Raw genomic sequence first — 23,440 nt, forward strand, 5'->3', positions numbered from 1 at the left:
TATGCTGTGTGAGCATAATAATGCAATCCCTCCATGACTAACTCTTCATGAACTCAATATATTAACAGTGAGAGAAAACTACAATGCAAACAAAAGTTAGAAAATTGTTTATTTTAAGAGCAAACATATTTATTGTATTAACTAAACTGTTCTGGGGGGAAAAAGTTAAGAAGTATTTGTTAATAGCTCTATTGTCAAAAAAAGGCTTAGTACTTAAGTTTTTTCCTTCTGCTCACTATCAGGAGACCTGAACAGACTCTAAAATAACTATTCAAAGAAAAACTACCCATCAAACCAGGCAGAAACAAATGCATGTAAGAAAATGTGCTTTTGAAATTCAGTAGGGGTTTACAGCTAACTTCCCATAATCAAAATTTAATACACCAATGGTAGAACAAAGTATTAATATTACTTTTCACTTAGAGAAGATATTTTAAAACACGTTATTAGTATTGAAAAAATATCCATTTCTTCCGTATACACAGGAACTATAATTCCAAGACAGAGTCAATCAAGTCACTAATTACAACTTTCTAACAATAGGAAAGGTGGTAAATTCCTTACCTTTTACATTTGCAATAACTGTTCCTGCAGCACTAAGAATACCAACTGAATTCAGAGTCTGATGCTTATTTATTACTGCTTTTAAAACACGAAGCAACTCTCCCAGGCGTTCATGTACTACCTGATGCAGGCCATCTTGATTTTCTGGGGGGAAAAAGAAAAAGGAGAAACTACATTACAGCTCCCAATCACATTACAAACCACTCTGATGATATTCAGTTGAACTGGAGCCTAAAGCCATATGGATGCTGGGCCGACTTAGAACAAAGATTCTGTTAAAAAAAGAATGATTTGTCAACAGTTTACATGCAATGTTTCATGTCATTTATATATAAACTAATTTTTCCCAGCCAAGCATTTTTTAAAATGGAACTCTACACCAATATCCTAACATTTCTGAATTAAACCATCTTTTTTTTCATATAGTTTCATCAACCACCAAATTGCACCTATTGCATCTGTTCAAAAAATAGTATCACAAAAGCAGATTTGGATTGCTCATTAGGTACCTCTTCACCTGATATGAACTCAGCACCATTTCTGTATATTCAAACAATTAAACAAAGATTTTTGGCAAATGTTGGCTATCTTTCAACTGAAGTGTCAGTCAAATCTTGAACACCCATAGTATGTAAGCCTGGCTCTCCAAAGGTTTGTCTTTAAGCATATCAGTCCTGATAAAGAAGTTGGCACTCCTAATATTTTGGGGAATTAGGCCTAACCTAGAAAAACTTCTCAGTCAAGCACACATGTAGGGCAATGTTTTTTATAGCATATGCCTCTTTGCTATGCACCCTTAAATCTGTCCAGTCTCCCATCTCCCTCCCCTGACTTGTTTTTTTAAAAAAAACCACAAGTTTTTCTGTTCTGTTACAGAAAAGGTGCTGGTGCACTGAATTAGTTTCACATGCAATAGAGTGCTGCATTGCACATTCTGGTAAAATGCTTTCAAACTCATGGAAGTCTATCTTGTGAAAAAGAAGAGGATCTACATACAAGCTGACTCACTTCCCCACCAAGCAAAAAGGAATGGCAATTCTGTGTTGTCTGTGGCCATGAAAACAAACATGTCCAATACAGACAATTACAGTACAGAGCAAACTGATGCAGTGTTACTCTGAGAACAGTTTCAAACCTGAGCCATTTTGTTCTGGCTACAAGACATTATATTTAGACTAAGGGCACCTAAATTTTTTCTGAGGAATCAAAGAAGAACAACATGACATATCAGTACAGTGTGTCACTACTGTCAGGTGGGTAGATGAGAGGACTACACATGAATTACATACGATTGTATCACATGCAAAAGCAAACCTAAGGACCACTGTGCTTCAGGCTTTATCTCCCTAGATGTCCAGTACTGGGAGATTTCTTTAAACTCAAACTAGCTTATACATGGTCAAAGGAAAAATCTTGACTCAGGAAGTAGATTAAGGCAAAAACTTTATCTACCATTCACCAGCACTTGGTGTGTTTTTTCCTGCTGAAGGAGAGTAGGAAGCTGTGTATCCTCAACAAGACACACAGAAGCCTAGGAAAACCCATCTCACCCAGCAGTAAATTAACTTCTCTTCTCCCTATGTAATTTATTAAAGAAACTTAGTTGTGGTTTTATCTTCATTTATATGTACACATAGCTGGTTTTGACTGAGGACTCAAAGACAGTAAAGGCAAAAATATGTCAAGAGGCTGTTACCAAAATGTGGCTATGATCCAGTACATACACATTAGTAGCACTGGTAGTTTGTGACAGACACATATTAACCTAAAGGCACACTAGAAAATTCATGGGGAATGCAATACAGGCTTTAAGCAGTTTCCAAGCAAGCAACAACAGTGGAAGCTGCAACCTTGGATAAGAGGTGATTTACAAGGGATACGTAAATTTGAGAAAATCATGAAAGGGATTAAAACAGTGGGTAGAATCAATTGTTTACCAATGCCATTCAGTTAAATGATGATCAAACAGAGCAAGCAAGAGCCCCATTCAATACAAAAAAAGTGATTCTTCATGTAAGAGACCTGTGGAAATTCTTGACAAAATACAGCACTGACACAAGAAGTTTACATGGAAACAAGGAGAGTCTGGACAAGCTGTTCTCAGTTTCCCTGTGGGTTACTAATGAGTGGGTTACTCATCAGGCCGTGTGTACAGCTAAGCCCCTGTCTTATACAGCAATGTGCAATGCTACTTAGGGGACTAGACAAGACTGGCTACTTTCTGCAGCCCATTCCCCTAGCACCCACCATTGCTGCATCACAGCTCTTCCTATATGCACTCCAGTAACTGCTTACAGACCTGCTGTCTTTGGATCAATTTAATTCTTTTTGAACCTGTCCCCACAACGTTTTTTTACTCAACTAATCCACTCTTTAATCTACTAAACTACTAAATATACTGAAATGAACAATGTAACTTGCAACAGCAAGAACTCCCCTAAGCAGAAAGATTTCAGAGGATGGGTGAGGTATCCCATGGCCAACTTTTATTTTTCTCCAGCTATTCACTTCTGGCAGTCATTGAAGCTCAAACACTGAGTTAGACCCAGCTTTAGCCTGAGCCAGCATGGTCATTGCTACCTCCTAATATCTGGAGAAATTCTATGGCTGTCAAAATGAAACCATGTAATTTTAATGGCCCCTTCAGGCTTCCATCCATTTAATTTTGTCATCAATTGTACTCTATCAATGCTGCTGGGAGTACCAAGAAGGTCTAAGGGAAAAGAAAAGATAGCAGAGCTGTAGTGATGCCCCAAAACCTAAAGTGGAACAAGCATTAAAAATACATCTGGAAGCTACAGTAATGTTATTTTCAGGAAAAAGAATTGTAGACATCTAAATGCAATTCTAATTAGTTCATTAAGAAACATGCCTAGTATATAGTCTTAAGTTTTAAAATGCTTAAGGACTAGACAGTCTACAGACGTAGCATCTCATATCTGCTTACACACCTCCAGAGGCAAATATTCCACAATCCTTCATTGGGACTAATGACTTATAATGGTAGGACTGGGACAGACAGCCTTTGATGGATGAATTTGAAGGCTAAATGCCACAAACCTTTCCCATCAGCTGTCTGCATCTAACCAGAATATATGTGGTCCTCACATGACAGGCATGAATATTGTGATCAACTGACTAGAGATGCACAAGACTCCACAGTGCTCTGACAAGAGCTATCTCTTGCCTAGCCAGGATGAAGCTGTGATGCACAAATATCCACTTGGTGACTGGAGTGAGAAGAGTTCCCAAAAACTGGGTCCTTTTGGCAACATGGTGAGTAGATTTTTGGACATCTAAGAAGAAAGGGAAGGGAAACAAGGCAGGAAAGCAGCCAAACCAATATACAGGTTACAGCCAGTCTGAGTGTCCTCAAGAAGTACATCACAGGTATACAACAAACTGCATGAATTATTCTAGGGAGTGCAGTGTGACCCCCGACTACAGGCTTGTCATTACAGGATGAAATAGCCTCTTAAGGTTCCTTACAGGTTTAGTCAAAGCAAAAAACCCCACAAAACCACAGAGAAGCCCAAAGCTCCCAGAATTCAGTTTCTTAGTATTAAGATTTGATATCTTACCAGACCAACAGAAATGGGAAAAAAGGCAAAATAAGTGAGAGGAGGAGGAGGAGAGGAAAAAAACTTAAGGGACACAAGCCTCTTCAAGTCTGAAACAGAAGCAGTAAACTTCAAAGGGAAATGCAAGTTGAAAACAACTGCCGAGTTGTATTAGATGCTTATCATACCATCCAGAACACTATCACAAAAATAATGCATTCAAGCATGAGATTAGTTATTTGTAATCTTAAAAGCAAAGGTCTGGCTACACCCAACTGAGATTTATTTGGATTCCATCACTGTATTATTTTGTTTACAAAATATCTCAAACATTGTTTCTTCGCCTCCAGAAGACAAAAGGTCTGTGACACAAGTGGTGCTTGGAGAGGGGTGGGGGCAGAAGCCATCAGGAACCGCAACCACACTGCATTCTGTTACTGACACTCACCAAACATATTAAAACAGAGATTTCCTGTTCAGGACAAATGTATAAACCTCTGGTAGTATAACAATCCAAATATGCCAGTTTAATAGGAACACAGTTTTAACACTATGCAGTTCAAAACCAGCAAAGAAACCAAAGAGTAGTGCAAACACTGTGTACTGTGAAAAGAATGCACCAAGAAATGTATCTTCAAGAAGTTCCTGCAGCAATTCAATCTGACTTAAACAGTCATAAAAATTACTATCTACTTTCAGTTTTTCTGTTCCTTGTTTCACTGTACACATTCATTTATCTACATGAGGTCAAGCAGGAAATTCCTCCACCAACAGATGGATGCTGTACCAGGTTTAAAACTTTTCTCAAGCTTACTAATACAAATTGCAGTACTGTAGATGAGTTAGTACCTGGGAGCACTTACTGCAACAGTCAGTGATCCTGCAGCACAGAGGATGACTTCTCTGGGCACCTGGGTCCAACTGTTTGCTTAGGTGATTACAGTCTCCTAGAATCTCCTGGAAGAATCAGTAAGCCTTCTACCATCAAAAAAAAAAAAACCAAAAAAAAACCCCAAACAACAACAGAGCTCTTAAAACTGAAAAACGAAACACCAAACCAAAAAACCTGTCTTGGAGAGAGCTTAATAACCCATCCGTGAATCTTTCATTGGCATTGACTGTCATTTCCAAAATGTAAAGGCAACCACACAAATGCATACTCCGTAGAACTGGAGAAAGAAGAATGGGGTGAAAAAGTGTGTATTCAAAGCTGATGCATCTAATGCACAGAATGACAAAATAAAGCCACTGAGGAGCCTGTCACTATTAGCCAAGCCACCCAAGTAGCACACTGTTGTCATTAGCATCCCTCTCCTCAATGGTTTCAGTCACCACATTTTATAACCACTCATCTATCTTTAATGTAAAACCAGTGTAACCTACCTCTTTCCTAATTTTGGGTATTTCTCAATAGGAAGCATTTGTTTACTAAATATTCACAAGCAATAATGGTGTAACAGCAACGAATTCTATCCATGCAAAACAAAACAAAATTTGCTCATCAAGCTTGCCAGCACCAGTTACCCTCTCTGCCAAGTCAGGGCTGGTCACAATACATGCAGTCAGGAAAGACACTGCTGTGTCAGTTGGCTGGTATTCTTTTGTCTGACCTGATTTTTTGTTGGCCCAAACATTTCTGAAGCTGTTTCAACAACTGTTTGTAAGGACAAGTTTAAATACAAGCTAACATACAGTTTTTCCCCTTCCAAGGCCATTACATATCCTACATTGCTATTCAGACCAATGCAGAAGATGAGAGCACAATTCTGCTTACCATTTGTCCACCTACAACATTAACACTTTTTAACAGTAAAAGATTCTCTCTCTACAACCCAATTTCTACCAGAAGGGGAATCACTAATACAACCACTGTTTTCACATGGCTAAAAGTTTGTTTAGAACTGGTTGATCCCACAGATGAAAATGAAAGGGTATACTCTAGATAAACCAACCAAAAAGTAACACACGCACGAAAAGTCAAATTACATGAATTTCCAAGCAAATAGTCTCATTAAAACCACCTAATAAAGTCCTGCTTTCCATAACATGCTTTTTGCAAGTAGAAAGATGTGATTATTTACTTCATGCATTCAAAAGCTTTCGAGAATGTTACACACAGTGAAAGATCCTATCAGTGTAGAAGCCCGCCATGCCTAGTCCTACAGCCACAAGTTTATATACACAAACCAGTATTTCTACTATGGGTGAGGGGGGTAAGGGATGGAATATATATAAACTCATCTCACTTGTTGTGAAAACATTACTATAAGCACAGTAACTTGTATTTTTGCACATCTTAAGCACCTTGTCTTTGGCAAGTATCTACCCTAAACTAACTCTAGGATACTACTGCTAGTTTAGGAAGATGAATAAATGCAACTGGATGAGAACATTTAAATGCCAGTTGCTACAAAGCCGCTGGACCATCGCCAGTGGCAGAAACTAATCATCATCTTCACCAGGTCTAGACTCCATTTTGAGAGCTCTCCTTTGCAAATTGCTGTCTTCCTGTAATCAGCTGAGGAGTGTGTACTTCAGCTCCCCTTTTACTTCTGCTGAAATACAAGAGCCTCCACAGACCCGTATCTTCTGCATAAACACCAATCTCCTTCAGGAGAAAGGGAGAAGCCAGAGAGAATAGTCTTCCATGGTGGTGAAAGGAACACAAACAAACTGGGAGGGAATTTTCCCAGGATCTGAAGAGCTAGATCCAGAGCTTGTTATTAAAGTTTCATGTTATGAAATGTGAACACTCAGCTCCTCATCACTTTTGATCTTGAAAGGATTCAGAGGAAATAAGTTTGAGTAACAGTATTTCAATCTGCAAGACCAACATCTTGGCTAAAAGACTGTCAGTTCTTATTTACTAATAACTTCATTTTGGGCATAAGGTAAATTACATCCTGTTTCCATTATTTTACAGAGAATAGTACATGGTATGAGTACTTAAGCTACCTAAGGCTTAAGAAGGGGGAGGTTTGGCAAAACTCAGCATTGGAATTAAACTAATTCCAAGTAAAACAATGTTAAACTAAAATCACACTACTATAATATTCAGCAATGCCTCCATTGTGTACTGGGAAACCCAGCACTCAGTTCAGACTATGAGACTTCCCCGTGAGCATCACAGAATAGGCAAAACAAATCATACAACCACAATCTGTGTGGAAATCACCTAATTTCTACATCTACAGCCTGGGATACAGTCCCAGATTAACCTACCATTTTTGTGTTAGCACCCCCTGTTAGCACTGCTGTAATATGATTAACAGCCTGCCATGACTATCTGATTTGACAGAGGTCACTATCACACTCAAAACACAGCAAGAACTAAGAAAACATCCAGTGAAAGCACTTTTTGCACTTTAGTTTGACCATATATAAAGTTGATCTATGTCACTGTGGTCTACTCTTAGTCTCAAGGAAGTGTTTGTAAGGTAATAATCATATGGGCTAGATGTGATTTTCATCTACTGAATGTTCATAAGACAAAATGTTTTCTTTTAATGGTGATGTAAGATATTTGTTGGTGGCCACAGTTCACGAGTGATGATGAAACAGCATTCTTAACTATTATATTTCCTCCTTTATTTGGCTGTATAAGCATGCTGCAAATGCATGGAAGGAAACGTTTTAATTCACCGAAAGACAGAAACTCTAAGAACTTCTGTAAGAAATTATTCTTGAAAAATCTGAAGGCTGGAAGCTGCCAAAGGTACCACTGAAGTCATCATATTTCAACCTTGTGTTAAAATGCAGAATTAGAAGCTACAGATGCATCTTTGTCAAGAGACATCACACTTGGAGCTTTCAAAACAGCAAACTAGCCAGTCTTGGCTTTTTTGTTAACAGCATCATAGCAATTCTTGCTGTCACAGCATTATTAAAAGACATTACAGCAAATTCATACACTCTTTGGCAAGTTGTGCTCCAGAAACTACTGCAACCAATGATTTAATCACATAATATTTCAGCAAAAGTGACAATTAATAGAAAATAAAGAGTTATGTCACTGTTTCAATTAAGAAAAATCTAAGGACATGCCAAGTTTGATTAGGAAGGAGCAAAAGGCAGGCATAAAAATAGTAGCCCAACTTTTTACATTTGACATAAAAACAATAAAAGTTGGGAAGATTTGGATTTTTTTGAGAACACTATACAGCTCCAATTCAGTGAGAATGCATGGAAATTTCCTGCAAATAGCTTATTGAATGAAGCACGTTGGAAGTAGCAATGTTTGACTTCATTTATTATATGCAAATAATGTTGCTGGGTTTTAAAACCAGAAATGATGTAATTAACATTTGGCAAGTCAGTTGTCTATTTCCTGCTAAACTACTGTTAAAAACCGATCTTAAAATTAGCTTGTATAAATTTAGGTTAAAAATCAAAAACCACATTGTATGTACAATTTTTTTTATATTTTAAGGGTGGAGGTCCTCTTGATTTTTTTTAAATAAACAGAGTAAAAAGCACAGGCTTGAAATTGTTTTTAGATAAAACAAAAAAGTATTTCCTCTTAGTCCAGCCTTCCAGGTAAGATTATAATGAGGTTTTTTGTATGTACCACAAAGACACAACCGGTCTTCTCAGATTTATTTGCTATCAGGGATTAGCCAAAAGATATGTCTACCCATTTAGATTTATCCATTACAGCCACTAAGCAGAACCTTGAGAGGTGGGTCCATGCCAACCTCACGAAGTTCAACAAGGCCAAGTGCCAGGTCCTGCATCTGGGTCAGGCCAATCCCAAGCACAAATACAGGCTGGTCCAAGAACGGATTGAGGACAGCCTTGAGGAAAAGGACTTAGGGGGATGCTGGCTGATGAGAAGCTCAACATGAGCTGGGAATGTCTGCCTGCAGCCCAGAAACCCAACTGTATCCTGGGCTGCATCACAAGAAGCATGGCCAGCAGGTCAAGGAGGCAATTCTCCCCTACTCCACTCTCATGAGACCCCACCTGAAACACCCACCTGGAGCCCCTAGCTCAGGAAGGAGCTGTTAGAGCCAGTCCTGATGAGGCCCACAAAGATGACCAGAGGGCTAGAGTACCTCTCCTATGAGGACAGGCTGAGACAGCTGGGGTTGTTCAGCCTGGAGAAGGCTCCGAGAGGACCCTATAGCAGCCTTCCAGCACAAGAAGGGGGCTACTGGAAAGCTGCAGAATGACTTTTTACAAGGGTATGTAGTGATAGGACAAGGGGTAATGATTTTAAGCCATAAGAGCTTAGGTTAGACATGAGAAAGAAATTCGTTACTGTGAGGGTGATGAGACACTTCAACAGGTTGCCCAAAGAGACTGTGAAGGCCCTATCCATGGAAGTGTTCAAAATCAGGTTGGATGGGACTTTGTGCAACCTGATCTAGAGAGGTGTCCCAGCCCATGCAGGGGGGTTGGAACTAGGTGATCTTTAAGGTCCGTTCACACTGAAACTATTCAAAAATTCCAGAACATGATTCTGTGATTAACCATGCTGCCTCGCCTCCATAGTGAGACTTCAAGCTGTGGTGAGTTTTATCTGTTTATTTTTAAACTGGGCTGGAATTCCTACCCCATTTTAATTACAGTCCAATTCTGTACTTCTAAACAGTCAAATCACATGTAAAAAGTCCTTCTTGCCTATGTAAACAGGGCAAGCCAAACTAGAGTAATTTTCAGAAATAAAAGGGAAGTTACAAAAATCAAGATGTGTTATTTCAGAAAGCAAAGAAAGTAGATGATGTGAATGCAAAATGTATCAGAAGAACAAAATCTTAGAATTCTGCCTACACTGAATGACAAATCACTATGATGATTTGCCAGCTGACACTAGCAGAACAGTTACTTCACATTCATTTCACTTTAAATTCATAAATGAACTCTCCATTTGTGTATGTGGGGAAGCCTTTTGGAAAAAAAACTGACACAATGCAGCTTTTCATTAACCTACTTCAATATGCTGTATGCCACATTCCTTCAACTTTTGTATTCTACTAAACTTGAGATTCCAAGTCAACTAACCTAGATGTGTTCAGCCATGCAGTTTAATTTTTAGAGTACAATTATCCTTTATGAAACCAAAATTTAAAGACCAGAAACCAGTAATAAACACTGCTGCAATTTCATTATTTGCCTGTTTCTGCCAAAGGAGAATGAACACACTATGTGGCCATTTTATCCACTATTCACATAATTTCTATGAGTCTGCCAGAAGTTTAAGAATAAAATGAGGTGAGAATAGTATTTCAGCACATTCAGAACACACTTTAAGTTAGCCTTGTAAATTGTGAAGTGGATGTAAGACCAGGTTCTTTACGATTAGTACACTTGCAAAAGACCTGATCAGTCACATGGATTGAGGACTATACTTCTAGCAGTATAGTACTTATTTCTTATTCAAGGGCATTTCACTGAAACTTAGTGAAGCAGTCCTGGGACTGAACAATTGACAATCAAAGACACTATTACAAGAATTATTATCCATGCTTTAAGCAACTGACATATTTGTTCAAGTTCTGAAAACATACGAAGGAATACTCAACTTTCACAGCACAAATTGCTGAAAAAAGAACATCAGAAAAGACTGTCCCAATAACTCAGCTTGGTACACAGAAGGGGCAGTATGAAAGTTCTATTTTATTAATTCAACAGAAAATAAATTTAACCTTTCCTAACTCACATCTAGAGATCAATAAAAAGCACTTAACCTTTAACTCACTTTACCTTCAGTCTAAAATACTATTTGTTCTACATGGCTGCTCCTTCCAATTTTTAGCCTAAGTCACTGATTGAGTGAAGAGGCTATTTTATTGCTGCCAGCCCACCTAACTTTGAAAAGACCACACAAAGCCAGGATTATGAGATTATATGGTGCTGAACAAGAGGTACATTACATTGTGAATTTCTTTTGAAGGTTCTTTTAAACACATTTACAGACTGCTATGGAATGTGATAATATTCCATTTCTGTTTTGTTGATTAAAAGAAAAAACTTAGGCAAAATCAACTTAGATTTCAAGTAGGCCTCAAATCACTGAAGCAGCAACCAGAGCCATTAGTTGTCTAGAAAACTGGTGAACATAAAGGATTAAGTATTTGAAGTTCCAGCACTGATGTCCAGCTGAAACAACCACCCAAGAGAGTAAAGCCTGACTACACAACTTGCACAGGTGGCACATGAGAGATGAGCCATTTGAATGCTCGAGGAAATACTTTTAAAAACTTCACACTTCCTATCTGCAATATAACATTTTGAAGTCGGGTATTTTACATCAAAACATCCTTGATGGTTTCTTATGAAGAAAAACTACTAAAATTCTGTCACTATAGCAGTGACTGATAAGTCACAGCCTCTACAACGACAAAAAAAAAACCACAATAAAGTGTTTTTTTAGTTACACTGTTCTATAACTCATGTCATTAAGATGAAAGTTTAACCCAGTCATAATTATATTCTACAGCCTTACATGAGTCACCTCAGTCTTCTGCAAAAAGGAACACTTTAGGGAGACAAAGGAATGTGCCCTTAAAAGCCTTTCATTCCTTAAAAACAGTTACCTGTTAAGGTCGAGGCTCAGTATCAAATCTCATATTCTGCCCTGCAGTTCTAACTCAGATCCATTAATGAGACATTAGGTCTAACATAACTAAACCACTGCACGTGCCAGATTAGGTGAACACTGGCTTGGAATTAAGAAACAAGTTTGCTTCAATTCTGTGACCTAGCTACATAAATAGGAGGAACAAGCACTCCCAATAAAACGGGGAAAAGAAATTATTTAATCTGCGCAGACTTCATGAAGTCAAGATCATTGAAATGACAGTCACAATGCAGAACTCTGTGCTGCTAGGCATATAAAAATTACTTGTATTGATGTTCTTGTTTTATGTCTCAACATAAAACTGATGCAAAAGAGAAATGAGAAAATGCAATGTTTTTGTGGATGACGTAAAATACATTTTGCCAAGAGTAGGCAATTAATTTAAGGAAAGGGCTTTTTGTATTGTTTTTAAACATAAGAGCTTCTACATTTACACAGGAATTGTTAAGAACATAAGACTTCACACTGGATATGCGTTAGACTTTATTGCTCAGGTGCTGCAGCAGATTTGAGAGATTCAAGTTTGTGTCCAAATGTTCCCCTGTTTCTGAAGCTACAAACTATACCAGAAGAATTTTTGTTGCTGAAAGACCGAACTTTGCATTTAGATTTAAAAAACAAAACAAACAAAAAAACCCCACACAAACCCCACAAAACAAAAAAAACCCCAAACATGACCGATCACCCTCTTCCTTACTACTTGCATTTCATCTTACTATTATAAGTGTAAGTGTAATTTCAGTCCCATTACACTAGCTGCTGTGAAGGAAAAGTACAATAATTCTCATTAACAAACTAGGTAAGGCTCCTCAAGTGTTTTGAGAGTCTTTTGTACATCAGAAATGCTAAAAGGAGGAAGAATAGAGTCTTACCTTGCATTACATTTTTTGCACTTCATAAGCAACATAAAAACAGAAAATGCCTGTCCTTACAAATAGTTAAGAGTTTTCCTAAAGAGAGCTATGCTAATTATTTAAGTCAACAAAAATATCCGGAAAATGTAAGAGTTGATTTTACATTTTAAACACACACAGGCCTTCAAGAAACACATCCCCCCCTCTCCTGACTGCTGATCTTAGACACTATAGCAACAAGTGAACATTTGTTCTGAAGGAATGCAGAGTATGCAACTGGGGGAGGGGTAGTACTATCAACCACAAACTTATCTACTAGTCCAGTAAGTTATTATTTAACTTCAGTCTTCCCTGAAACTGAAGAAACAGCATTTACTGTCCAATGTTAGGAACCTGCATTTAACAGGCAGTTTAGTCTTTCGACTACGAAGAACACAGCTCTGCTTGAACTGAACTTCAACAGGAGGTTCTCCTCTGCTGGTTCAGAGTGAGTATTGGAGACAGCAGAATTGTTCCATAACTGCAGCTTAATAAAGCAGTGCTCTAATATTGCAAACCTGCAAAGCAAAAGGAAATGCCTCTGGCCCTAGTCACAGCATCTGAAAGTCCGAGACTCCCTAAAATGTCTTCAAAGACAGACTCATAGAAAATAAGAAGCTCGGGCAAAACAGGTTGTGGAATGATCTGGACAGAAATAGAGGTGGAAAGTTCTCTTTCCCTGCTGAAACACAACCTTCCTAAAGAAAATGCCAGTCCTTAGCTATGGGTGTCTCCCATAAACTTTGTAAACTACGTTTTTCTGGCTTGCAGACTTGCCTTCATTCAAGTTTCACTAGTTCTTTCACAGAGTTCTCTGGAGTACATCAAACTTCTGCTTTCTTTGCATACCTTCTCAGGTTTGAGAGATCTGGCACTGGACGGAAACAGGACTCAGAGCCAGGAATCTCAGTGCCCTCTGCTCACATGAGAGACCAGGAAGAAAGGGCAGCATTAAAGGGAAGCATGGGAAGCTCCCCAGGAGGTCTCTGGCTTGCTGCGGTCCTAAAGCTCAACTAAGAGTAGCTGTTTGCATGCCTATTTTTCTTCTGAGTTTTGCCATAAAAAGCATCAGAAATTGTTAAAAAAAATAATCACTAGTATTGGCTTTGGGTTCTTATCCATTATCTTGCTTAAGGGGATATTTACACTGTTCGTATCCTTGTTTACATCCTTTACATCTCTTACCTTGAAAGACTGTTTCACACTTGCCAAAGAGCAGCTGCAATTTCAGAGTGACAGAACTAATATTTAGAAGTGACTACTAGTTGGAGATATGCCAAAGGGTGTACTAAGGAATTTCCAGGTCAGAAAGACTTGAAGCACATATGTCTTTGCATATAAGAAGCAGGTATTAAGAAGGCAAGTTAAAAAAGATGACTGTCAACTTTAAATATGCAAAAAACTTGGAGTTAGAAGGCCGATTAATTTGCCATCTAACAAAGGACATTTTCTGCTTGCTGTTCTCTCCTTCCCCCACCCTTCCACCTTTCAAGTACCCCTATCAAACTTAGCAGTCAACAGAGGACACAAAACAGCTGGTTCAGGGTGTAGGAGCGTGCACTGTAATGCCAGGGTGGAGTGACACACCAACCCTGCCTAGACCCTCACAGGCTCCTTCCACTTAAATCTCCGGTCACTCGTTTCTTTGCCTCTCCCTCTTTTGCTGGTACTCAAGTACAACCTTACAGTCAGTCAGTTCATGGAACTGATCTGGCTGAAAATGAGTTCCTTTCTTCCTAGGAATAGTTTTCTGGCAGATCTGCCCCCAGAACTGGATTGCTGTAGCAGTCACTAGTGAACTACTGCCAGTGCCTGGGAACAGTGGTGAGATCACAGCAGCTTACACCCCAGTTTCTTCTCTAGCCTACTGTGGAAATACACTATTAGGATAGTTTAAAAGTCAGCTCTAAACATAACAAGCTTTATAATACAAAACCAACAACTGTATCATCAACTGAAGTGTTGGTGAGCAAGAAAAAGCTGACTTTTGCAGAGGCACCTTCAGAAGTTAATCCTTCCAGATGCTTTATACCAGCCCTGGCCTGGTTCAGTCCTGGCTTCTCTGCTACTGTGGCTCACAAGGTCACTTCTAACCCTGCTATAGGAACTTCCAAAGCAACAAACAAATTGTCAGAATTTACCTCTAAACACATTATTTGTTCAGCAAGAGGATTAACAATGTTTTTACAGGCTAATAAATTCAAAACATGCAGTTAGCTTCTTGTGGACCAAGCTTCAGTAGAACTACAAATAACAAAAAAGGTCATACTTTAATAACAAGTTAGAGGATTATTCTTCCAATATTACAAGTATATAAGACTTCAGTAGATAGTGGAAGTGATTAACATTAAAAATTCCACTTTGGACTATTTGTCAACATGCTAAAATGATGTGATTTCTGTAACAGAGTTTATTATCTACTACACAATTTATTTCCCCCTGTTTCTCTTATTAGCATGAAATATGGGCTATGCTTATATAAATTTCTCTGCCTTTTCCCCAAGAATTCTTAAGCGTCATTTAATCAACTCACAAGCAGATTGTTTACATAGTTGATAATCACGATGTTCTCATGGTTCTGAAAGTTGGGTGCTCTGACAGCATTTTACTTCCCCTTCTCCCATAAAGGCTTTTCATTTAGGACACAAAATACTATCAAACAGAAAACTAATAGCTTCTTCCACAAAAATTTTAAGAAATCAGTCCACTTCCCTCAAAACAAAAAGATCAACTCCAAACTTCCCTTCCAGAGACTGCTGCAAAGAAAGGTAAACACTTGACCAGATCCCTGTTCAGAGCAGTTTGCCCAGCTACCAAGCATTCATACTATGAGGGGTCATTAGGTAGGTAAATACACCCAATTTAAGGTGTATCAAAGACAACACATTTCACTGAAAAACATCAATATTGGAATAAAGAGCATCGACTATTACATATTATCATAATTTCAATATGTAGTCTTCACTGCATTAGCTAATAAACTTCAGATTTCCCTAGCAAAACAGGACAAACTCACTTTCAAAGGACATTAATGTTTTACACTACAAAAAAATTAACTAGGAAAAAAATCTAACACCAGAAGTAATACACTGCCTTCATCATTCAAGAAATATGGACTGTACTGAAAAACACACACACTATCAATCCTGGGAAGGTAAAGAGCAATCACTCCTCTTTGACCCTCAGGCACTATATTAAGTAGACAGCTTCTGGCTTTTAAGGTAGCATGCAACAAATACCAACCTTCGTGATGTTAAGACAAGTGTTTGAAATCACTAGATTACAAGTTCCTTATTTTGAGGAAACTATTTAACTTCACACACCTTTAAAATTGTGCCACTAGACTGAATATCTTGTCCTTCAAGAATAAGGACCTGAAGTTTCAAGTTAGGTAGCATTCCTGATCCTTTTGAAAGTGCTGGAGCTCCTATAAGGAGGATGCAGACATTCCTGACCAGGCCATCCAGCTTCACCAGTCTTTTCACCTCTGCTTCAGTTAAAAAAAAAAATAAATCTTTCAAACTCTAAGAAACCAGACAGCAAAATCTCATCCTCAAAGAGAAATCTGTGATGAAAGGCAAGAGCTTTATCTTGTTACTGCTTTCTAAGGCACCTGGAAAAAATAGTGTATTTGCATTTTAGAATAAGCTACAATTTACATTAGTTCAAGACAGGATGAACTTGAGAAAAAACATTTTTGCTCATGGAAAGGATGCAGAATTACCCACATGAAGCACATAATATCATACTTTGAAGATTACTTCAAAGTCTATGATAAAGCAAGCAATAATTCACAGATATATTCTGAAATACAGTTGAGATGATTATATATTGAAGTATCAAGTATAATTACTCCTGCACTTCTAAACCATACGCAAATTTTACCCTTACAGCTATTCATAATGAAACATTATTTCCCACAGTCCTAAGGGCAGACCTTACAATATAAAGCTTACATTACATTCCTTTTAAAAAAATAAATAGCATATGTCACAAAACAAGCAACTAACCATCTTCAGACTTGGGAAACAGGAATGTTTCCCCCATCTCTGATGTGATACAAGTAAAAGCTACTATTTAGTGCTTAAAAGTGAAACACAGTGTACTTCATAAAATATCTTCCAATTAGGAAGTCAGACTGTGTCCTAAATATCTCTTGTATGGTCTTTTTAAACCCAAGTAAATGAATTTCATTTGAGCAAAGACCACACAGTGGCATCACTTGCTTAAGGCAACAGTGGAATTTATCATATGCAATACCAGCACAGACTGTAGTGTCACCAGTTTCAGACACAGATACCTATTCTTAAACAGATTATAAACTTTGCATGTCTAGGCAATAAGCAACACTAATTTTGAGCTGAAAAGTCTTGCAATAGGAGTTTGTATGAGGCAGGACCTGTACATTTTGTCCCAGGAAGTGGCTTATGGGCTTTCTATACTTCTATAAAGTACAGGCATCCTTAGATTTTGAAAATACTGAACAGTATGTAGCAGTCACCTTCTATCTCCTATGTTCCAAAAGAACATACTACGCATGTAGAATCACTCAGCCTCAAAATTCAAGTGTTTACTTGCAGACACATTAAAGCCATGCTTTGGGTCAAGCCAACTTTCTTCAAGGTACAAGATTAAACTTATGTATACCTTGAGCACTTCAAATTCTTAACTATTTTCAATCCTGTGGCCAGGTTGTTAAGCCCTCAGAAGGTCTCCATGGGAAGCAACCAACTTCTAAGTTCCTAAACCACTCTCCATTGTGGAAAGTTACTTCTCTTCTTGTGTGCCACTACCTATAAAGATCACAAAGCTCCAGCCTTTGGATTGTACTCCACTATATGTCCTTCCCTTTCAAAGAGGGGTACAAGTTGAAGATACCAATTATGTTCTCATACTCTCAAACAACAGCTGAAAAGTTACTAATTGAAATCCAAACACAGAAAACTTGCCAGCAACACAATGTCATCAATACACAACACAATGTCATCAATAAAAGTGAAAACTCAAATGTGGAATCTTAAGAGAAGCACAGATTGCAAGTAATGATTAGAGACTGGTATTAATGCATACTCTGCCATCAAATAGAATTTAGTAAAGAAATGATTGTGAAACAGTACTGGATTCTTTGACCCAAGTTCAAAAGTTGCCCAGTCCTCTAATGACATTGGTAAAGTATCTTCAAGTCTCTCCAACTGGATCACTAATAACAGACTGTTACATCCAGTGAGTACAATGCCTGGATTCAAAGGGGAATTTTAAAGTAGACACTATGAACTGAAGTGTATGGGATACATGGTATTTCACCCAACACAAGAGGCAACTGCAGCTCTCTCATGTCCAAACAGCTGACAAAATTTTCAGCTCTACAGTTACATTCAGAGAGGCTTTTGTTTATGGGTTTGAGATAGCATTTTTGGGGGCAGAGTGGAAGTTTTTATGTGAAGCATCCTTAAAAAGCAGGTTTCTTACTTGGAAATTCCAAAAACTTAAAAATTTCGGTTTACACAACACATACTGTTAGGTGACAGTGTGAAAATAATCAAAGTAAGTTACAGTGCTGAGTTTTCCTTTGTTGAAAACTAATACCCGAAATTTATTCATCAATATGACAATGAGACTTCTGTAATAAATTATATTAGCATAAGAGAAATAGCCTTGAAATCTACAGAACATTTCAGTTATTTAACACTCACCTCTTACAGAGATCTCAACTTATTCTTCATGTTATGTAGTAACTGGCATTGGTACCATACAAACCACCATACAAGTCTATAATCTAAAGTCACTTACAATCTAGTTCAGACATGAATACATGTTAAAATCCAAACAGCTTGCATTTTTCACCCAAGATATTAGGAGAATGCTAGGTAAATCATGAGAGAGTAGCTGCTGGGCTCTTCTAAGTCAGTTCAGGTAACACAAGCCAGGAATCAGGAATACAACTGTCTGTTGGTACAAGATTCAAGGCATGCACCCACTGGAATCACTGAACCTACTGGTACAGACCCAGCAGCAGAACAGCTGGCCCTGATGAACAGGGAGACACTTGGTCAAGAGTGAAGTTACTGTGCATTAGAAAGGAGGTTTTTGACAGCTCTGCTGAAGAGGCAATACATGACTAATAGCTGAGGTAGAAACTACCTGGGGGAACAGTAGTTAAGAGGCTGAAAGCCCTGCAGCAGACTCTAGGAACACTTGCCAGGAAAATACAAGAGCTCACAGATGAAACAATCCTTTAAACAAACAACACTTTTCACAAATTAATTCCACAATGTAGCATAAAACAAGAAGACAACTCCTGTCCTCTGTATTTACTTTTTGGATCTTCCGAGTCCAAAATTTTGAACAGAACTTAAATTAACGACTGCTGGGTGGAAAATGGAACACCACAGTATTTTTATAGTCCTTTCCTATAGGATGCTCATTTCAATGTCAGTAGGCAGCTGACACCAATCTCACAAATAATTCTGCTCATCCTGTGTGCTCAGAAAAAACACTGTTGACATGAAGTGATCACTAGTCTCAAGTTATTGCTCTGTTAAGATTTTTTCATACCCTTTGGCAGAGATATTTCAGCTGTGTGCACTCACTTGAAACACAAAGGTGACTGCAAATGCTCACCACCCAGGACATCTTTAACTGCTCTGGATGTAGTTTCATCTATCAACATGATACCACTTCTGTAAAAGTTAGATAAAAGCTTCTCTGCTGATGGCCAAAAATGGTCTAATACCATTTTCTTAAAGGAATATGAACACACCAGAATGTCTATTTCCCCTGAGCAAGAAAATCTGCAGTTTCCACCTGCTGGCAGAAGATGGTACATACTTAATTTTGCAGAGAAAGAAAGCGCAAAGACTTAGATTCAACCTTGGAAATCAAACTGCTAACATATATGATTTTAAAAAAACAAACCAGCCTAGAAAACTGAAACATCACCAAAATATTAACAGAAATTACTGATTTACAAACAACATTCAGGTGGTTAAAAACTAATCAGCTACTGGTCTTGTTAACTTTTAGCATCAGCCTAGACAGTCTGTTAAAAGCCTCTTTTCTTTCCTAATGATTATGAAACGGATTGTAGTGCTCTGATGAGGAAATAGAAAACCCAAACTAGAAACCACTATTTCCTGTAACCATCATGCCATGGCAGGGGTGTAGAGTGGGGAGGAAGGGAGGATAAAGGGAGAAGGTAAGGCCAAGGCAGAACAGCCACAGTAAAGACAAGCTAAAAACTTAAGATTTGTGAGAGTTTCAGAAAAAATCTAAGAATTACAAAAAAAGAACTACACACCTTCTGAAAGAATGGCTTCCTTCAAATAGAGTAGCACATCTGCAAATTTTCTGACGTCATTCACCAGTTGCATGATGTATTCTGGATCCACAGCAGGATTATCATAGCACTCAGAGTTGGAGCTAATGCTGCTCAGAGAGCTGCTCTTGGTGCTGCGCCCCATTACCCAATTTCCTGAATTAGAGATGGTGAAGAAGTTGGAGGTAGAGAGTCGGGCTAATCCCAAACCACGCTTGTTAGTTCCACCGTTCTGCCGCAACATCCCAGCAGCCGCTGTGCTTTTGGAGCTCTTGTAGTTAACACTCAGTGCTGCTTACTGTCCATTTGGCAGGGAAAAGATGAAACCCTTAGAAATCATGGGGGGAGGTGGGAAGAAAGAAAAATGGCAATTAGTGCAGAAATATATGTGAAGTAATATATCTGTACTGACAAGATCTAAAACTTCAAGATAATGCTGCTTTACATGACAGTGCTTAACTGCATTATTGTAAAGCTTTTTGACTGCTTTCAGTTATTTTAATTTGTACAGCAGATATGCATTGTTGCACAAAAATCAGTGATATGCAGAAATTATTGCAAAAACTAATTATGAGGCATGCTTACTTCACCAGAAGTTTCTTCCCCAAATATTTAATACTGAAAACCTTAAGAATCAAGTTCTTTGCATTTACCCCAATACCTATTCTTTCCTGTAAAATGTTACAACTGAATGAAATTGTAAAAAACGTTTGATACGACATAGACCATGTGCAACATCCCTGCTTGCATCAACCACCAAGCTGTATTCAGCATCCTGTTTCTTAAGATAATAGACAGACTGGACCTGACAGGATGAATTTTCTTTGTGTAGCTTGCACTGAGCAAGGAACTGTGGCATATTACATCTTGTCTCAGAAAGGAAAACATCCTGAAAGAGCTTTCGTGGGCTTTTCCGCCTGGTATCTTTTAGTATGAAAGGCAATCAAAGGAATGCTACGGAACAGAGAAAAGATTTTAAAATACTTTAGCATCAAAGTTTGTCTGCAATTCTCAGTGCAGTTATCTTGAAGGGCATGCTCTGCTTCCTTAAAAGTTCCACCATAAAAATGCTGAAATTTGGGGAGATTATACTGATATAACAAAGTAACTACCTGCATTCATTTTGCTTAGGAAAAATTGAACACTACTGCACATTTTCCAGCAGCAGGCCAAGCGATTCATTTCAAATCAGCAAACTCCAGGTGGCAGAATCAGGTACGGTTCCAGTAGCTTTCACAATGCCTGCTATTATTCTTTCCACACCAGTAGAAATTTTTAATGTTTACACTATATGGTAAACACTATGGGAAAAATCCCAACAAATTGTAACATGACAGCTAAAAAATTAACATGAGTTGCTGACATACCTGCAGCAAAATCTCAAATTCAAATACTTTTAGCTAAAAAGTTACTGTGATCTAAAAATGCAGGTCGAAAAGAGTTATCACACATATGTTTGCATTTGGTTGGAGCAAATGAAGAAGTAGCTAGCTACCTTTCAGGTTTTGAAAACTCCAATTATGTATTTCAACAGGCATTATTCTAATGCACTTCAATACTTTCCCATTATTTATCCTGATTTCTCTTTGCAATTTAAAAATATCAGAGGAAATGTGGTCAAAGCAGTTGTTTTTACAGTTAACCTGGCAGGCCTGCCCACAGTATGTACTGGGGAGAGGGGGGGGAAAAAAAGCTTCTGGATTTAACACAAATTAACTGCTCTAATTTTTGTTTACATTTTAAATTCAGTACCTATAAGAGTACACATGGGGCTATAAAAATAATGCAGATAATTAAGCAATTTCAAACACTTCAAGTAGACTGAAGTGGGGTTTAAATTAAACATTAGGCATAATGTTTAAGCAAGTTTCCTCTGTTCCCATATATAATTCTCACGGCTACAAAGCTGCCTTGCAATTCCACTTTGCAATTACAGAAAAAAAAAAGCCACATAACCTTCTCTCCTTTTAACAAGTGTGATATCTATTTATATCGAGACAGAGATTTTCATGTTATTTAAAAGACATGAGTCTTTCAAGTCTGGCCAGCTTCAGTCAACAAGTAGCATGATGTGTTAGACCTGTTCCCAAAGCAAGTTTATGCTTTCAAAGCTGTGTTATTGTAGAGATATGCTTTTCAAAATTTTTATTCTCAAGAGCAACAAGCAGCACAATGCTGCCACTTTGAAAATTATAAAAGCCACGACAAAGTTTTACTGAGTGGGAAAACCGTAGAGAAACTTCAGTTGTAAAGTAGCAGCAGAACCAAAACCGAAAAGTTCAGTACAACAATCGCCTTTTCCTCGTAAAGATCGGGCCTTACATCTGCTCCCCCTGCACGAGGCAGATGCGGAAAAGTTTCCCTCACAGAACACATGCCTTTCATTACTGAGAAGTGTTTCATATTTCTGCAGGAATCTCTGCCTTTGAAAACGAAAAGCGTCCACCAGATTTTCTACACACGAACGCCGCCAGACTTCTCTGGTTAACAGAGAGCCATTGCCAGTACCGACGGAAAAAGGAAAAAAAAACCCAAAACCAAAACTGAAAGATATTTCAGAAATTTGCTCTCCCAGCACAATTTCCCCGGTAGGGAGGGGAAAAACAAATTTTAAAAAAATTTAAATAAAAATAAAAATAAAAAGGAAAGGAGCTCCGTAGGGGCCACGTAGCTCGGCTGCTGCCGGCCCCCGGCCGAGGGCAGGCCCGTGCCCCGGGCGGGGGTCGGCGCTCCGCCCTGCACCCGCCGCACATTCCTGGCGGCCCGAAGCCGCCAGACCGCACGTCCTCCGCGGCCAGGGATGGCCCCCACGGACGCCCAGATGAGGGGGGGAGGGGGGGAGAGGGGCGGCGGTGCGGCAGGTAGCGGACAGAGGCCGCGGGGGCGTCGCCGGGACACCGCGTGAGGTGCGGAGCACGGCGGAGGTGGGCCCTAGGACCCCGCTCGGTACCGCTCCGGGGAACCGCCGGGCGGGTAAGTGGGCTCGGAGACGCAGGATCCGCACCGCGGACCCGGCGGGTGTGGAAGAGGGGCGCCGGGCTCCAGCTGCACCCGCTCCCCCGGACACTCGTTTCGCCGCCACCCCGCCTCGCGCTCACGCGCGGCTCCTCCCGGCATCGACAGGCGACGCGCCCGAGCCCCCCAACTCCGCGTCCCACCTCCCACGGCGGCGGCCCTTACCGGAGAGCGGCGGCCGAGCGCAGGCAGCAGCCGGGCGGCCGCGGGCCCAGCGCACTCCCGCCCCGCTGCCCATGGAGCGAACTCTCCGCACCGCGCCTCACGCTGCTGCCGCCACCCCCAGAGGCGCCGCCGCTGCCGGCACCGCCCCCTCGCGCCCGCCGTTGGCCGCTCTCGCGCCTGGGGGGGGGAGGCTCTGCGCGTGTCCCGCCCAGAGGCGGTGCCCGGGGAGCCGCCCCCCGCCCCCCTCCACCTCCCCTACCCTGCGGCGGACGCGGAGCGAGGCGCGGAGTAGCGCGGCCCCGAGGAGCGGAGCCAGGGCGGGGCGGGGAGGGGCGAAGCGAAGCGA

At 39.7% G+C, this 23,440-nt stretch overlaps 1 protein-coding gene across 6 annotated transcripts in view; it reads right to left on the minus strand.

The window, feature by feature from the left end:
• Window positions 1-23,232, minus strand: part of ARHGAP29 (Rho GTPase activating protein 29) — a 50,089-nt gene extending 26,857 nt beyond the window's left edge. For 5 of the 6 annotated variants that reach the window (XM_071750764.1, XM_071750765.1, XM_071750766.1 and 2 more), the window contains exons 1-3: window positions 23,095-23,232; window positions 19,897-20,242; window positions 565-708 (exon numbers count right to left, since the gene is read on the minus strand). In XM_071750764.1, coding sequence (XP_071606865.1) covers window positions 565-708; window positions 19,897-20,158 — 406 coding nt within the window. In that variant the 5' untranslated portion in view covers window positions 20,159-20,242; window positions 23,095-23,232. Of the gene's footprint in view, window positions 1-564; window positions 709-19,896; window positions 20,243-21,026; window positions 21,216-23,094 lie in introns of all 6 variants that reach the window. The other variant, XM_071750763.1, reaches the window with a different exon arrangement.
• Between the last annotated feature and the right edge of the window lie 208 nt (window positions 23,233-23,440).

The sequence above is a fragment of the Heliangelus exortis genome, chromosome 8 (genome assembly GCF_036169615.1).
Source record: "Heliangelus exortis chromosome 8, bHelExo1.hap1, whole genome shotgun sequence".
Classification (NCBI taxonomy): Eukaryota; Metazoa; Chordata; class Aves; order Apodiformes; family Trochilidae; genus Heliangelus; species Heliangelus exortis.